At 31.1% G+C, this 17,136-nt stretch overlaps 1 protein-coding gene across 2 annotated transcripts in view; it reads left to right on the top strand.

The window, feature by feature from the left end:
• The window catches only part of LOC105151682 (MAP kinase-activated protein kinase 2), a 30,284-nt gene that overhangs the window by 1,789 nt on the left and 11,359 nt on the right, over window positions 1-17,136 (top strand). Inside the window, exons 2-3 of one of the 2 annotated variants that reach the window (XM_011065523.2) lie at window positions 3,461-3,824; window positions 6,831-7,134. In XM_011065523.2, the coding sequence (XP_011063825.1) occupies window positions 3,796-3,824; window positions 6,831-7,134 (333 nt within the window). In that variant the 5' untranslated portion in view covers window positions 3,461-3,795. The remainder of the gene's footprint in view (window positions 1-3,460; window positions 3,825-6,830; window positions 7,135-17,136) is intronic. The other variant, XM_087407500.1, reaches the window with a different exon arrangement.

Here is a 17,136-nt window from a genome sequence, read left to right as displayed (position 1 = left end):
TTACAACAAAAGCAGCATCAATTATTTTAATAAAATTTTTTTGTGTAAAACAGTACGAGAGAGAGAGAGAGAGAGAGAGAGAGAGAGAGAGAGAGAGAGAGAGAGAGAAACATTTACTTCATTTTAAAAATTGGAGTACAATATAAAATATCGTCTGAATAATTGTGAACGATAGTTATATCTATGATCACTGCAACTTATTGTTAATCATTATACTACATTTTTCTTTTGTAGTTATCTTTTCACAGAAATATTTTGGATAAATGCAAAAATTAAATTCTAGAACGGTAGTACAGCGTTAAAACCATTAAACGCTTCAAAAATATATAGTCGAATAAAAAAACTTACAGGAACTAAGGAAAAACAACTGTTTTTTTACTAAATTTTTTTTATTCAAGACTTAGGTTTTTTAATTATTTTTATCCCTACTTTGGACATTCGATCTTTACTCTTCACTCATTTTATTTTTGTTATTTACTGAATGTTAATATTAGTACCAATATAAGTACTAATGTTTTGTACTCATTGAAAGAATTAAAGGAATAAATTATTATGAAAATAAAGAGAGTGATAAAAAATTAAATATTTCATTACTATAAAAAACATATTGAAAAATAAACAATCAGAAATCTTATTCAGAATCTTATCTTTTACACAAAAAATATATTAATCTAAAAAATAGAAACGATCAAAAATGATTATTTTATACTTCTATCTTCTGTCAATAAATAAGAATAAAATGATACATTATACGCATCATGCGTAAAATAGAACGCATCCTTTATCACTTATTTGCATGATTGAGCTTTTATTAAAAATATTTGTTTTATTTGAAAGGATAAAAAAATGTACTCGTCATATTTTTCTTCAATTTTTCAAAATCTCTGCATGTTACATATTTATCGCGAAATAGCATAGTAAAAAATATATTTAAACGTTTGCGAAACAGAGAGACGTGTTCGAGGAGTGACGCTTTTGTGCTATAAAATATCATTTAATTGTTAAATATATTGAACAAGCATCTAGAAATTGAAATACCAGAGTAAGAAGGATTTAAGGGCGGTGTGTATTCATCGTCCATTCTTATTTTAAGACCATCTTAAGTAATGTCTTAAGATGCTAATACAATTCTCAGTACGATTGGTTCATAACATCTTAAGACTGTACTTAAGATGGTCTTAAATATAAGAACCATCTATAAATACCAGTCTAAATTGAGGTTAATGTTATCCATGACTGCATGTTAAGGGCTTTATTGTTATTCTTCTGCAATTACCATCGATGTTAACAGGGCATGTGGCTTTTGATTTTATTTTCTCCTACATCAAACATCAAACATAACTGCCATCGCTGCTTGTAATATCCTATCTGTATATATGATGCGCGATTCTCATGTTGGGCAAACAAAGTTCCAAGGCAACATCATATTCCGCAACAATCGCGTGACGAGAAACAGAGAGAGAGAAGAGAGTGTATATGTGTATATGTGTCCTTTGTCTGCGCGTTGTGTCTCACCCGTTTCGAGCCCTTTGATCGATAAACCTTATCCCTTCGTTTTTTGAATCAATCTCGAATTAATCTCGTCAAATATTAATGCCATTTTCAATATGAATTAATTTTAATCTCGGTTTAACGTTAGAAAGCAAGTGATTTTTATTCAGTAATACTCGTTTCTACAAAAAAAATGTAATTTAATTTCAATTTTTATTCAATTAACTCTTTATTTTTTTCTGTTCTAAAAATTGAAAAAAGATGAAGAGTAAGTTGAATCGAAATTTATATCGAAATTATAAAAGAATCAAGCGAATAAATTATTATTAAAATAGACAAAGTGATAGGGAATAATATTTCATTATTATAAAATACGTAATTATTGAATAGTAAAAAATTTCAAAATCTTATTTTTTACACAAGAAATATAATTCTAATATAAATAATAGAGAAACATTTAAGTTAAAAAATGATTTGGTACTTCTCTCTTTGTTAACATACTTTTAATCTTTCTCTCTAATTCTAAGAATTGGAAAAAGATAAAGAATGAGTTAAATTGAAGTTAATCTTCATTGATAGAAATAGACATGCAATTACGTCGAGTCTGTCTTTTTTTTGCGTTTTTGTTTTCATTCATCTTTTTCCTCAAGAAAGACGCATGAAGAAAACTCGTCCACGGCACGCAATATAATTTTCTGTGATAAGATGTATGCGAATGTTTATAAAGGCTTAGATTGAAATATTGGGATTGAATTTATCGATTCGAGGGTCTAGAAACATCTTACGCTAATTAAAAGTGGCTATTTATGTGGCGCGATTATATGCAAATACTTCTAAGCTACCGTTCAGCGCTTCGCTTTTCTCTTCATCGCCTGCGAATGCGCTCATTGACACAACAGCGTGGATTCATTGCGAGAGAAATGTATGAATGGAAAACGCGCGCGATTAAGTCGTCACTTTCAGTCCTGTCATCTTCGGAGTGAGTATGCGAATTTAAGGATGTTCTCAGAATTTTTCAAATGAAGCGACGATACTTTAACGTGAAGCTGAAACTTCTAACAGAAAACGCTCGGCTCGTATTTTTGCTCTTTTTCATTTTTCAAATTTTAATTATTTTTTTAAGTGTTACTTTTTGTCCCAATTAAATCCTTAGTACATACTGTGATTTCCTTCTCTCTAGATCTTTTGGGGTGGAATCTCACTCTAAAGAAAATTGAGTCAATCTTGAACAAGAGTAGCTCAATTTTCAATCTAAGAGTGAGATTTTACTCTTTAGAGTGAGATTCACTCTAAAAGTTTTAGAGAGAAGGATTCAATTATTTTTCAAGTGTTACTTTTAATTCCAAACTTAAGTTATTTTATGAAAGTATGTTCTCTAAATCTGAATCAGTAGCTAATCACTGATATCAGTGCCAAGTATGCTACTGATAATCAGTGAATTAAAGATGTGAGATCCTTTAACTTAGCTAATCTTTATTATATGATTTAACCTTGTTTTAGTGCTCAAATTTAATGAATGTGGTATTGGAAGATTGAAATTAACGTGCAAATATCAGTATTTTAGTTATATAATACTCAAATATGCTTCTTTTTTTAATTGAACTTCACTGATTATTAGTGCAAAGTATGCCACTGGCTAATTAGTGACTATCCACTGATTTAAATTCAGAGAATGACACAATAAGTTATATCTATTAATTAACAATTAAAAATTATCGAGGCTTTTCCAAATTAGCGAGCGCTAAGAAACGTTGAAACTTAAAACCTTCAAGTCCCGGATGTGTGTTTCCGAAGGCGCAACGAAACGCCGGAAGTAGTACGGTGGACTTACGATCATTGGTGTGGAATATTCGTTAGCTTCCGGGAAACACCGCGTTCACTTCGTCAAATCCGACTCACGATTGCTTTTATGTTGAACTTTCGTATGCGGGTGCGATTTAATTTTATCATTTAGTCTCTTTATCTTCAGTTTTCAGCTGGCCCGATTATCTCTTGGCTTGAATAAAAAAAAAAGCGCAAATCGAAAAAGCAAAGACGAAACGAGACCGGGGCGGACTAAACTTATCTCTTTCTTCTACCGGGTGGGATAAATCTCGGTATAAGGCTCTAGAAGCTAGGACCCTCTCTTCCGTAACGACACCGCACGCCGTGTGGTAAACCACTCCAAACTCGTCGTTCCACCTGGGAGATCGTCCCCTGGGAGCCCTGTACCTTGGCTTTTATCGACACGGGGCGGGTGGTGATGCTTTTGTCTTCCCGACGAATTCGGGACTTATAGCTGTGCGAAAATCGAGAGCTACATCGATGCCGAAGTCGGAGTGGAGATTTTGGAGGTCTCTTTTATCTTTATTTCCTACATGAGTGAAAGAGAGAGAGAGAGAGAGAGAGAGAGAGAGAGAGAGAGAGAATGAGAGAAAGAGAAGAGTCCTAAAAGACTTTATTTATGCATACAATTACATTACACGTCCTCCTATAGTACGAGGATCGGAAGAGGGTTGGTTGCACCAACGTCAATTGGCTATTTAATTGGTTGGATTTTCCCAATTTATTTGTATCCCAAGTTATTTAGAACAACGTATTTCCCTCTCACAGATTAATCATCAATTAATATGGAAATTTTTAACGTACATGTTTCTCAGAGACCAGAGGATTTTGAATTAAATCGCGTTGAATTAATTTGCTAAAAGTTTAAACATAATTGAAAATTAAGATATGTTCTTTCAATTTAGAAAAATGATTTTCATTGACATATAGAACTTGAGTTTAAACTTTCTGAACTTCCAGCTTTTTAGATTTTCTTTGATCTGAATTAACAAGATTGCCCTTTCCCTAAATTCTTTAGAATGGAATCTGATTCCGAAGAGTGAAAATTGAGCTTGTTTTGAAAAAGAGTGATTCAATTTTCGATCCAAGAGTGAGATTTCATTCTTTAGAGTGAGACTCACTCTAAAAATTTTAGAGAATTGTTTTATCGGAGAATCGATCTTGAAAAAATTTAGCCAGTCGACGTTTAATTAACCAAGATTGTTGGTGCAACTCTCCCGTAAACATCTCGTCAATACATGGACGATGCTGTCGTATTTTACGATAATCATGCGACTTTTTTCGCAATAACAGGGGGTCGATTGTGTATCTTGAAAACGTCTCAAAAAGAGTGACTCAATTCTCAATCTTTAAAAGCGAAATTCACTCTAAAAGTTTTAGAGAGTAATGAATTTGCTCACTTTTGTCATTTTCACCTCGTTTCAAGACACAATTGGTCCCCAGATTGCGCCATCGTGATTAATCTAATGCTGCGCTGATCGAATCTGTTGCTCCATTAACTTTTCGCTCGGGATAATCAGAATCTAAGAATTCTGTCGATGTCGATGCATATTTACGTAAAGCGGACTATAAATTATAAATATCTTTGATATCTGCAATTCTAATTTAATAAATTGCGCTATTCACTTTATCGAAGGCTGATCTGTGACGACTGCCTCTGGGAAATACCTCTAATGAGCGCTGTATGTAATCTTCGAATACCAAGCGATATAGTGACGGTCTAATTAACCCTCACCATGAAAGTAATTACTTGTATTAAAACATATATAAACAGTTCAGAACTATTCATTTACGTTAGCCTGAATTATCGGTTTTAGTGAGAGTTAACGAGTCCATCGATCGCTGGCGTTTTTCATCTTATTATGCAATACTTACGTCACACGCCCTTTTCGACAGTAAGCGATGGTTACTAACGTGATATTAATTTAATATTAACAGTTCATTGCGATTAACGCAAGCATCTCTTAATAAATTGTGTAACTCGTAACTACTTTCCAAAGTAGATATTTCTATAGGTTTTTTTAGATAATTTGTTTCCCATAGCAAGTATCTTTATGTTGGCTAGTTTACTGTATTTATTTCGATAGGCCAAAAGTTTAGAAATACTTTTTAAAAATTGACAATTTTGCAATTAATTATTCAAATATCCAACAATTTTTAACAATAATTCATTAGATCCAATAACTGTTATTAGATCTGAAGAATAATTATTAAAAAAGTACATTGTTATAGATATTTAAATAAGTAATTCTAAAAATGTCAATTTTTTAAAAGTATTTCCAAATTTTTGGCCTAAAGTATATATCGCTAATAATTCTTTTATTTTAATTATCGAATTACTTTTTTATTTTACGCTCTAATACTGCCTTTTACATACCGATGAATGAAATAACGGCGATTGCGAGATGTCTATGTATTATTGCCGATGCAATTCTGACGTAGAAATACACGCATGCAATTTTTCTTCCGATTGCGACTGGAAAAATCGCGATGTACTGCATTGCGGTGTATACATAATACAGGTTGCACCGCGAACGAGAGTAGTACGCGCCGTATAAGTAAGACTGTGTGGGTAGAGCACACGTATATGTGTGCGTATGTATGTGAAATAACATGAATCTTGCACATTCTTCGAGGACGGTTACGCAAACGGTTTCCATTGAAACGGCACTTGGTTGACACAGTGAACGAATATTTAACGAATACAAATATCATTGACAATTAATTTTTGCAGATCCTTCAACGTCGCACGGTTCTCCCATCGCTAAACTTTCTGCTCTTAAATATCATTCTCCAGTTTTATCTCGCTAACGCGAACGGTTTTCCCTCGAGGAAGGATTAAATGTGAACTGAACAACTGTAATAAGTAATAAGTTATAATGCATTGTAATGTAATGCAATGAGTCAGTATGCACCAGGGAAAGAACGATATTTTGCTGAAGTATTAAAAAAATTTAATTAGATATAAATTTGAAAGCAATTTTGTTGAACCATCAAATTAATTATGTAACAAGTATGAGTAATGCTGCAAAAGTTTTGATATTCTAGTAACTAGTCTTACAGAAATTTAATTAAAAAAATGAAAAACAGTGATTAATTACTTTTTTGGAGTATAAAAAGCACTCAACAATAGCTTTTAATACTTCAAATAATTAAGTAATTAATCACTACTTTCCGGTATTAAATTTTTTTAAGAATAGTTGAAGCGTTCTATGTATATATATATAATTATCTTGATGATTCAACAAAATTATTTTCAAATCTATAGATCTAGCTTAATATTTTAGTAAAATTGTTCTTTCCGTGCACGGTTTCGATGGTCTCGTTTCCTCGCGTGTCTTCCACACGTTCGATATGGCGACACGTTATCGGTCTGAGGTCTGCGTTATCACCACGTAATCTGGAACATCGTATTTTTCCGTTCGCCTTATGCGCGTGACCTTGCCTACTTACTAGCGTACCTGTTCTTTACATCTCGAGTGTCAGGAAATGACAGAATATCCTCGCCTTTGCAGAAAGTCCAGGAGGGCTGTTCTCGAGGAGAACGAGCAAGAGAGTAAGCGCAAGTGCTCGATACCGTCAGTCGTCGTGACGCAGGTCATTAGACAGGACTACGATCAGCTACCGGAACAGAAAATCCCGGAAGTCGAGGACGCCAAAAGAAAGACGATGGAACATCCGCTGAACAATCGGCTGTCGCCGAAGGCTACGCCGATTACCGACGACTACGAAATTAGCAATCACGTTCTGGGCCTCGGGATCAACGGGAAGGTCGTGCAATGCTACGACAAGAACACGAGACAGAAATACGCTCTTAAAGTAAGTTTCTGTTTTAATCTTCATTTTGGCAATTTAACTCTCCATTGGCTATGTGGAAATTTTGAATTTTCTGTCAGCAATTTGGATCTTTGAGCTTTAGTACAGATTTTTATATTGTTAAAATTTTGAATTGTATAAAAATATTTTAAAAAATTCTATATACTTGTGAAAGTTTTAACAAGTTTAATAAGTTTTTACTATTGTAAAGAGAGAAGATTGTATTTTGTTTTTACAAAGGTGTGCTAAAAGTAAAACTTGTGTTCACAGAGTTTTTTGAATACATTACAGCTCACAAGTTATCTAGTATTGAACCTTGTCTCTATAGTATTGAGTCTTTGACATCTTTTGTTCATCACAAGTTATTGTGTTTTATATGTATAATATTAATATGTATAATTTTATATGTATATCGTTATATGTATAAAACTCGTCTCAAATCACATCTCACAAATCACGGGACAACATTTCATATAATTATTGCGAAGTTTTTTTGTAAAATTAAATAAAATACAATTTTCTATAACAGTAAAGACTCCCTAAATTTATTAAAACTTTCATAAATATTCAGATTTTTGTGTCTTTGACATTTTTGTTTATCACACATAAGCTTCATTATATGTGAAAAATCAACTTATTTCTAAAATTTAATTTTAATTACAACTATATTTGAGATTTTGGAGTATATTGGGATATCACCTCGATGTTTCCAATTGTATATATCTTTGTATGTAATGCATAGAATTTGAACAATTTTTTCTTCAGTTGATACGAAAGGTTCAAAAAGAAAAATGAATAGGTACAAAAATTCAAAAATTGAACATATTCGAAATATTTAGGAAAAAAGGAAAACGTGGAAATTCGCGGGAAAAATGATTTTTTTTTTAATTTGTAGTGTGTGTCGAAGACAAAACTTTAAATTTTAAAGTTAAATTTTTTCAGTAAGGTTCCAAAGATAATTGAACGTGCATTTTAAGAAAATATCATGATTTCGATTAGTTCCAAAAAGTATATTTGTTCAGCAAGTCAATAATTAGATGGACATCAACAATTTTATAAATGAGTTTACATTTTATAAACAGTAAAATAATGCACAATTATATTATAAAAATGATATACGTGAAAAATATTGCCAAACATACTGTTTCTAAAAATATCAAGCCTTATTTAGACTCTGTTTCAAGTGTTGAATTTCTATAAAATAATGTCAAAAATGATAAAAAATGCTATAAATCAACTTATTTTCACTTATTAATGATAAATAAAACTTATTGTACACAAAAATTTTCGAATTATTAAAATAAGATTTTCGCGCGCGCGAGATTGTATTTCCGAGATACGTTTCTAGAGCTGTAATTTATCGAAATATTATTAGGTGTTGGAATTAATTCGTAGCGTTTTTAATGAAAGAATGTTATTTATTTCACATGAGCATTAAAAAATACATTAATGAAAGTACTTCCCATCACTTGTAAAACGCTACGAATTAATTCCAACACCTAATAATAATTAATGATTATGGTAAATTTCTATTCAATCCTCAGAGCATGCTGTGGTCAGAACTTAGTAATCGAGGTATAAAACTTTTTTTACCTCCTATCCTAGTCTTCCTCATCCTTATGGTTTGTGAATGCCTAACGCTGTTTTATACAGCTCGAGCTACGTAATCTAGAGCTTGTGCTGAAGGTTAATATAATTAGTTATTTTTTATCTACCAGAATTTACAATCAAATACTGTCTTCAAAGTCTAATTCAAATCTTCAAAGTCTAATTTGACGGAGAATCAAATCTTCGAAACATATGATGATTTAAGGTCCATATTCATAGTCAGACCTTATATTTAAGTTTTCTTAAATTTATCTTTAGATGCTCAGTAACCAATAAAATAATTCTAGAGTACAGTTCTAATAGATAAATTTAAAGAAGCCTTAAATATAAAGCCTGACTCTATGAATACGGGCATTAGAATCTAAAATTAAGAGAAAGTTATCAGTTCAAAGTCTACAAAATTTAAGTTGAGCTGTTTCACTTTTTGATAAGCTTCGGTTTATACTTTTACTTTGCTCTTACTCTTTTATTCTTTTGTTTAGATATTAGATGAATTATTACTATACTGAAAAAAAAGATTTGTTGTTGTAACAATTTAGATAGTAAAATAGTTTTTGATTGTAGTAGCGAGTTTTTAGTTGCGTTAATTTATCGAAATCATATACTGACATTACGGATAGGCTAACCTAACTAAAAATTTGCTGTTACAACCAAAAATTAATTGCTGCAGCCATATAAAAATACTATGTCATATTTTACTATCTAAATTGTTGCAGCAACCAATCTTTTCTTTCAGTGTAGATATCGAATTTTTATGCAATTTCATGTTTTTTTAGAAAGCAGATTGGAAAATAATAAAAATAGAAATTTGTCTTGTTATAAAAGCATTCTAAAAGTGTATATTATGCACATTTGCATATTTGTGCATATCTGTAAAAATATCTGCATAAAAATCCGATGTCTAATTATTATATAATTTATTCGAAGATGGAAAAATCGGCCCTTAGATAGGTATTTATAGTCGATTCGTATATTTCAAACTGTCTTAAGGTGTCACGAACTGATCATATATAGGATTGCATCTTAAAACATTACTAAAATTTTGAAATAAGAACGGACTATGAATATCGGCCTTAGATAAGACTATTCGAATGACTTCAGCTTTAGAAATAAGTTGAAAGTAATGCGTATACCTCGAAAAAAGAAAGATAATAAAACGTGTAAGGACCGAAGTGTTTCTTATCGAGAGGCAAGGTACAAGTCATTACAAATCGGCTTTACTCGTCTATCGCGATACGCTTCACGCGTCCTCGGTTATTTTTAAAGCACGAGTGCGACGCACCGCCGTGGATCTGAAAGTGTTAATCCGTTGCGTTGACACCTCTTTCAAAGAAACGCCGCGTATCGATACATGCTCGGATCGACCGAGCGCGTTCAAATCGCGAGTCATCCTCTATTTATACTCTGATGATTTCCTCGTTGGACGGCGCCCCAAGGAGCATATTTCTCCCTTCAAAGGTGGGCTCAGATTGATTCGCAAAAAAAATCATTCCAACTTTGCGGAAACAATTTTCATGAGAAAGTGGATTTCATGAGAAAGTGGACGTTACGTTTTCGTCTATCAAATCACAATCTCAATTCTGATTACGAAACAATTTAGAGAACAGCTGCAAGGGAAAGAATATTTTTGCTGAAATATCTAAAAATTTAACTAAGTATATCTGAAAACAATTTTGTACTATAAAAATAATTATGTAAGACGCTGGTTGCTATAGAATAAATTAAACTTTTTTGCATTGTCATCAATGCTTACTTTCGACTATAATAACGGGTTATTTGGATCTAAAAAGAAAAACTTTAGATAATTATTAGGTATTTAAAAAGTATCCGCGGTTTTTTGTTCAATTTTTGAATGAAAAAACCGCAGATACTTTTTAAATGACCCAATATATATACATATATATTCTATGCAATTGATACTATACATGAGATTCTAAATTGTAGATAAAAAAACTTTGAATCTTTTGTTATGAATCACTGCAAGGTGAAGGAGATTATTTGCATTCTGTACTTCAAACAGGACGCTTTAAAACTTTGATATAGTTTTTATAGCTGTAGTTGTGAGGGTTAAGAATTCTACAAAATTATTTTGATCATTAAACAAAATTATTTTCAGATTTGTAACTAAAAAATTTTTTTGACTCTCTCTCTAAATTCTTTGAAGTAGAATCTCACTCTAAAGAGTGAAAATTAAGCCAGTCTTGTAAAAGAGTGACTCAATTTTTAATCTTTAAAAAAGATTTTACTCTTCAGAGTGACAATTCACTCTGAATATTTTAGAGAGTTAGTAAAACTGTCCTTTCCATGTGAAAGACACACTATTGGCTCCCAATAAAATTATTTAATATTGTTACCATGGGGCATAATTATAAGAAGCTTCAACTGCAGATTTATGTCCCGTGTGGTGTATCTCATATTTTTGTCATGTGCACACGGAATAGATAAGATTATTTTGTAGTCTCATTGGCTTTACGATAGGGATTATTTTAGCGGCTAGCAGACGCGCAAAAATTTAAAATAGCTGTAATTACCTGGTCAAATTAGCTTAGTTGGGGAATGTTCTTAACATACTGTTGCCCAATCGATATCCAGTTATACCATTATTATCTAAATGGGATTTTTTTTTTCAAACAATTTTCTGATAACATTTAGGTCCAATTTCACAACTTATGGTTAATTCTTAATTGAAGTTCAATTTATGATCTCTTCTCAATTCTAGAATTGATAAGGGATGAAAATTATGTTGAATCTCAGTTAACAGTAAGTTGTGAAACTGGGCCTTAGCATGATAAAGTGTTGTATGTTTTATTGCGTTATTATTTACGCTTTATATTGCGAGATTGTATTTGTATTGTAGTAATTTATATCATGCGTCGAAACAACATCTCTAATTATCAAAGTATGTACAGAAAGAACGATTTTGTTGAAATATTTAATTTGATACAGATCTGAAAATAATTTCATTGAACTATTAAAATAATTATGTAGGATGCTTAAACATAATGAGCAATGCTGCAAAAAGTATTGACATTTTACTTAATAACTAGTTTGAATGTCCTTAATAATTATTTTAACGGTCTAATAAAATTATTTTCAAGTCTAGCTAAATTTTTAAATATTTTAGCAAACCTTCTTTTCGTTATAGATATAATAAATATATCTATAATCTCTAAATTTAAATTCTCATTCTGCGCAGCTGAATGTTCCTCGAGGAAAATTTTGTTTATATCTTACAAAAAGCATTTTTTCATACAATTTGCCAAATTATTGCCTTATTTTATTACAATTCGTCGCACTTCAACGAGCATTGCGCGTTTTCAAATCAATGTGAGACCGTTTCGCGAAAGCTACACTTATAAAGGCGAGATCACGCAATTTCTATGAGACCAGCCGGGAAAATGATTTGATGATAGTTTAACATGGAACGTTGATCGCTATTGCAGACATATATAGAATGCCGATGACCGATTACGAGCATCATGTGACGTTTGCATGAGTGCCGCGGTAATTGCTTGCCGTCTTTTTGATATAAAATATGACACGTGGTCTACTTATCTGTCCAATGAGTTTTATGTCCTTATATGTACGTCACAGTAGAAATTTCATTATCGTAAATGCATCACGTACATTATAAAATATTGTGCAACATGATTAAACAAGATTATTTATTTCTGAGCAGGATTTGATAAAATACTGTTACTTATTTAATATAAAAATTATAAAATAAGAAACTTATTTAAAATATTGAATAAAAAATAGATCAAAAGAAATGAGATATTTTGAAGAAATGAGATATTTAAAATAATAAATATTACGTAATTTGATCCTTTTTTTTATTTAAAATATGTATTTTAAATAACTTTATTTTAAATACAACTTTATCCTGTTCAAAGTGCGTTTTGAATTGCGCATTTTTTATTTTTTTTAATTTACATTGTTATATTATATACATATCTAGCTAGTTATGTGATTCAAAGTTTTGTATTAAATGGCATTTATTCTTTAACACTTCGATTGCCATATCTGAATGACGCGTAATTTCTCGTTTATGGATGAGTGTTATTTGCTTGATTAAAAATAGTTTTACTATGAGCGCGTTCGGAAAGTATGCTGTCAGTGCTATTCAACGCTATTGTGTCATTATATTTTTATCGTTCATTAGACATAAAACAAGGGTAGAATGACGCAATAGCGCTGACAGCGTGTTTACCGAACGTACCTTAGTAAAATTATTTTTAATCTGATAAATAATACCATCATCTACAAACGAATAACTTTTGCCAAAATTACGCGAAGTCAATGATGTTGTTTACTCTAGATATTTAAGACATTGAAGAAACAATATAAATTACATTAAGAAATTAAAAAAATCAATGATATTAACGTATATAATATCTATATAATGTAATAATGTAATAATATATTTAATAGTATGATATTATAAATATTAACATAACATATTAGATTTATTAAGTTCAATATATCGAAGTCAGCTTAGCAATCAAAAAAGTCATCAGTTATTATTAGTAATGTCAATTAGTAAAAGTCATCAGTTATTATTAGTAATGTGATAATGTTAACATCGTCATTTTATCTTAAAATTAATAATTTAATATACTCCTATATATAAAAAATTGGGCATAATATTTTGTAAAAGATCTTAGCACACATATTCTTTCTCGCGAAAGAAATTTCGGAAGTTTATTTTTCTTTAAATTTAAGACGTGTGATTTTTTTACGCAAAGTTCGATAGAAAGATTTTTTTTCCAGAGAGTCTAAAGATCAATAGTACGAAACACTTCTCATCGCGTCTAAAAACTCCGTTCTCGTCATGAGAAGGTATCACGCCGCGGCTTCTCGGATTTGTTAGAAAAATAATCAGAATATCCTTCTCACGTGAAAAATTTTAGCGGTACGTTTGTGGTTTACGTTTGTGGTTTACCGAGAATTTATCGCAAAGATGATTTTTCGCAGCATCACGTAGGACGCTGCAGTTTTCAATAACTCTCAGCGCCGACTGTAAATATCTACTTATCTCTGGCGTTCGTGGAAAGTATCTTTTTATTTTCACAAGAAATATGGGAATCTCTCAATAGCAATATTTCTTCATTGCAGCGGACGTTCAACGCTAAAATTATATCTATCATTATTGACTCTTTTTCTATTTTTAACATTAATATTATATTTTTTGTATAAAGGATAGATAATATTTTGATTTTTATAATTGTCCTTTTAATAATTATGTCCTTTATTCTGAAATATTTAATTTTGCATTACTTTTTTATTTTCGTAGTAATTTGTTTGTCTTTTTAATAAGTAAGAAACGTTGATATTTTCAGTGCTAAACTCTTTATTGCGCATTTACTAAAAATATCGTTCTCTTCTCACTAGTCAATACACGTGTAATGCGAAAAAAATTGCGAAAAATCACGTGCGTTTCAGGCGCTCTCGATATACTGGTCATCTTTTTTTCTGTCTCTCTCCCTCTCCTTCTCTCTCTCTCTTTCTCTCTCTTTACTTTTTATTCTCTATCATTGCACGTGTCGTTCGCGTGTCGTAAGCGTTTAGACTCGCGATTATTGACTTCTCGTCACGCATTTTTCCAGCGGAGCGTCGTTAATTCTTTCTTACAAAGACGCGTTAATGCAACACGCGCGAATCGCGCGCAATCGGCAGAGCCATGGTGTTGAAAAGAAAAAGCAAAAATTTTGTATCGTCGTACCCGCAGTTCTATATATATTCCTCGATGATCTCATCCTTTCCGGCGTGAAAATGGTCAATGGCATTGGAGAATGCTATCGAGGGTATTCCGATGGTTGCCTATCGTCGGAGGTCAAAGTGATGCGTCGTTAAAACTGACACGAGAGTCAAGTCGCTATATCAATTCCTTTTGTATCAAAGCTAATGAATATTGACGGGTCGATCGTGAGATACGAGCAGATCTTTTACTTTTCACTTTTTATTTTTTATTTTTACTATACAATATACGCTTCAAAATTTAAGTTCTGAAGTATAATAGACATAGTAAGTTTTAAATCGTATAAGATATTTGCCAAACAGTCGAATATGAAGTGAATAATCGACTGTGATCTATTGATTTCTTATGGCTATCTTTTATATTTCAGGGATTATAAGGGCCATAGCATACAAATTGTATGCCATTAATGTCTCAATATAAGGTAAAATTTGGTTCAGTTCCAAAATCAAGTGCCCAAAAAACTGATGGTGATTTTTGCGGTCATTCTTTAAGGAAAATATAAGGACGGATTATGAATATATACGGGCATGAAGGCCATGGCACACAAAAAAACTTAAGGCAGTAAGACGTAAGCAGGAAGGAAATCAGCATGTTGGATTAGCTACTGCTTATGTTATGGCTTTACGGACTTTACGATTAGTCAATTCGCTTACGTTTTACTGCTTAATTTTTTTATGTGTCATGACCCTTAGTCCCGAAATACTTAAGCAATAAAATGTAAACGCAATAAGGAAATAAAATGTTGGATTTGCTGTTTATGATATGATGATTTTATGATCTCTATTGTTATTGATCGATTCGATTACTGTTTAATATTTTACTGTCTTACGTTTTTTTGGGGGGGGGAGGCTATAGCTTTTAGATCATGATAATACAACAAGGAATCCTTGATGTTGTTATTATCTGAATAGTTTCAACTCAATCTTTTTTTATTTTCTGACACTAACACTTGATATAATAAAGTATATGCTATATTTTTGAGATTACATATTTTATAGTAATTCATTAATATACAATACAATATCTTTAATTATCATAGCCGAATATTTTTCAGTAAAAATCTTCGCTGCTATTAAATAATATAACATTGAATCGATGTGTATGATGGAAATTGATAGATAATTATTGGCAGGCAAGTAAATATTAAATATAGGGAATTTATCAGTTACTTATGATTGGTCTCATTTTACGTAACTTCGATAAAAAAATTTAATTAAAATTTTTTGACGCGAGATAAAAAAAGACTTCACAGTAGCAAGCTGTAGGAATTAATTTTGTAATTGATCTTATTTTATTATTTTTTAATTGAATTTCAAAATAGTATATATTGCAGTTTCTATCATTGTTACATGCGAATTATTTTGATTATCTTTCTTTTTGATTTATCCTTTTAAGAATAAAAGCGTGTAATTGACAATTATTATTACGTAACATTATAACCGTTCTTATAGTAACCACATTTTTATTGCATCAATAGATTAGAATCTCTTAGCAATTGAAGATTACAAACTGTTTATTCAGAATTCGATTTCATTGACATATGTTATTCAGATATTTTACAGATAACAGATTTCTTTCGTAATTTAAATGTTTTAAAAATAATTTGACATTATTTCTTACGATAAAAGTGCAGCGATAAATATGATAGATTGATTTTTTATACAGTTTGAGGAAACCCCCAGTCTGATCCGCGAAATCGCCGTTTAAAGTTGCAGGAAGTTGTTACGTCATATATTAATGATTAACAGTTTATCTAACAAATGTGTCCAACTGACACAAACGCTTCTTCATTGAAAGAATTTGCGCTGAAACATCATCGAAGCGTGCAGTTGATAGAAATCAACTTATCGGCGGTTCTATTTACTCTATTCCGGTTATTGCAACGATCGATGCGCGGATTACATAACATTGCGGAATACGGTCACTATTGACCAAGAATAACGTCAATGCGGACAACCATCCACAAGGTGTTTTCGCGTTCCTTACAGTATTTTGCGACTCTAATTCAAAACTTTTTATGTTCAAGAGGCTATAAAACCGAAATTTGCATCGTCGATGTTTTGAGACATCATATGTATTGGAATATTTAACAATATGTTTCTGATAAACTCTACAAATTACGCGAAGCAGATCGTTTTAGAACTATTCTTGTAGGTATCATTTATTAACAATGCCTCTATTGTTTTTTCCATCTTTTAACACTTTACATGTCATTCCTATATTTGGATAACATGTGAAATTCACATCAAAGGTCTCGTTACTTATTTGCGAGTGATAGTCTTGTTTATCCGATTACAAATGATTTTACTAGTAAGACATTAAAAAATAATTAAGTATTTAAAATAATATTAAATATATAACATTATTAATAATATTGGTAATTAATATAACGCACTATGTAATTACAAATATTAATAATATTAAAATGATACACTAAACACGTATTAACAATATTTAAAGTAATATGCTAATTTTTTTTAATTTATTGCTGAAGTCAGCTGAGCAGTTAAAGGTCGGTATTCATAATCAGTTCTTATTTTAAGACCGTTTCAATTAATATCTTAAGATGCTAATACAGCTTTCTGATTGATTTATGACATCTTAAGACTACATTTAAAACAGTCTTAAATAAAAAAATA

This window comes from Acromyrmex echinatior, chromosome 6 (assembly GCF_024713525.1).
Source record: "Acromyrmex echinatior isolate Ae372 chromosome 6, ASM2471352v2, whole genome shotgun sequence".
NCBI lineage: Eukaryota > Metazoa > Arthropoda > Insecta > Hymenoptera > Formicidae > Acromyrmex > Acromyrmex echinatior.
The sequence above is the reverse complement of the archived record's forward strand: the minus strand, read 5'-3'. Positions and strand labels throughout refer to the sequence as shown.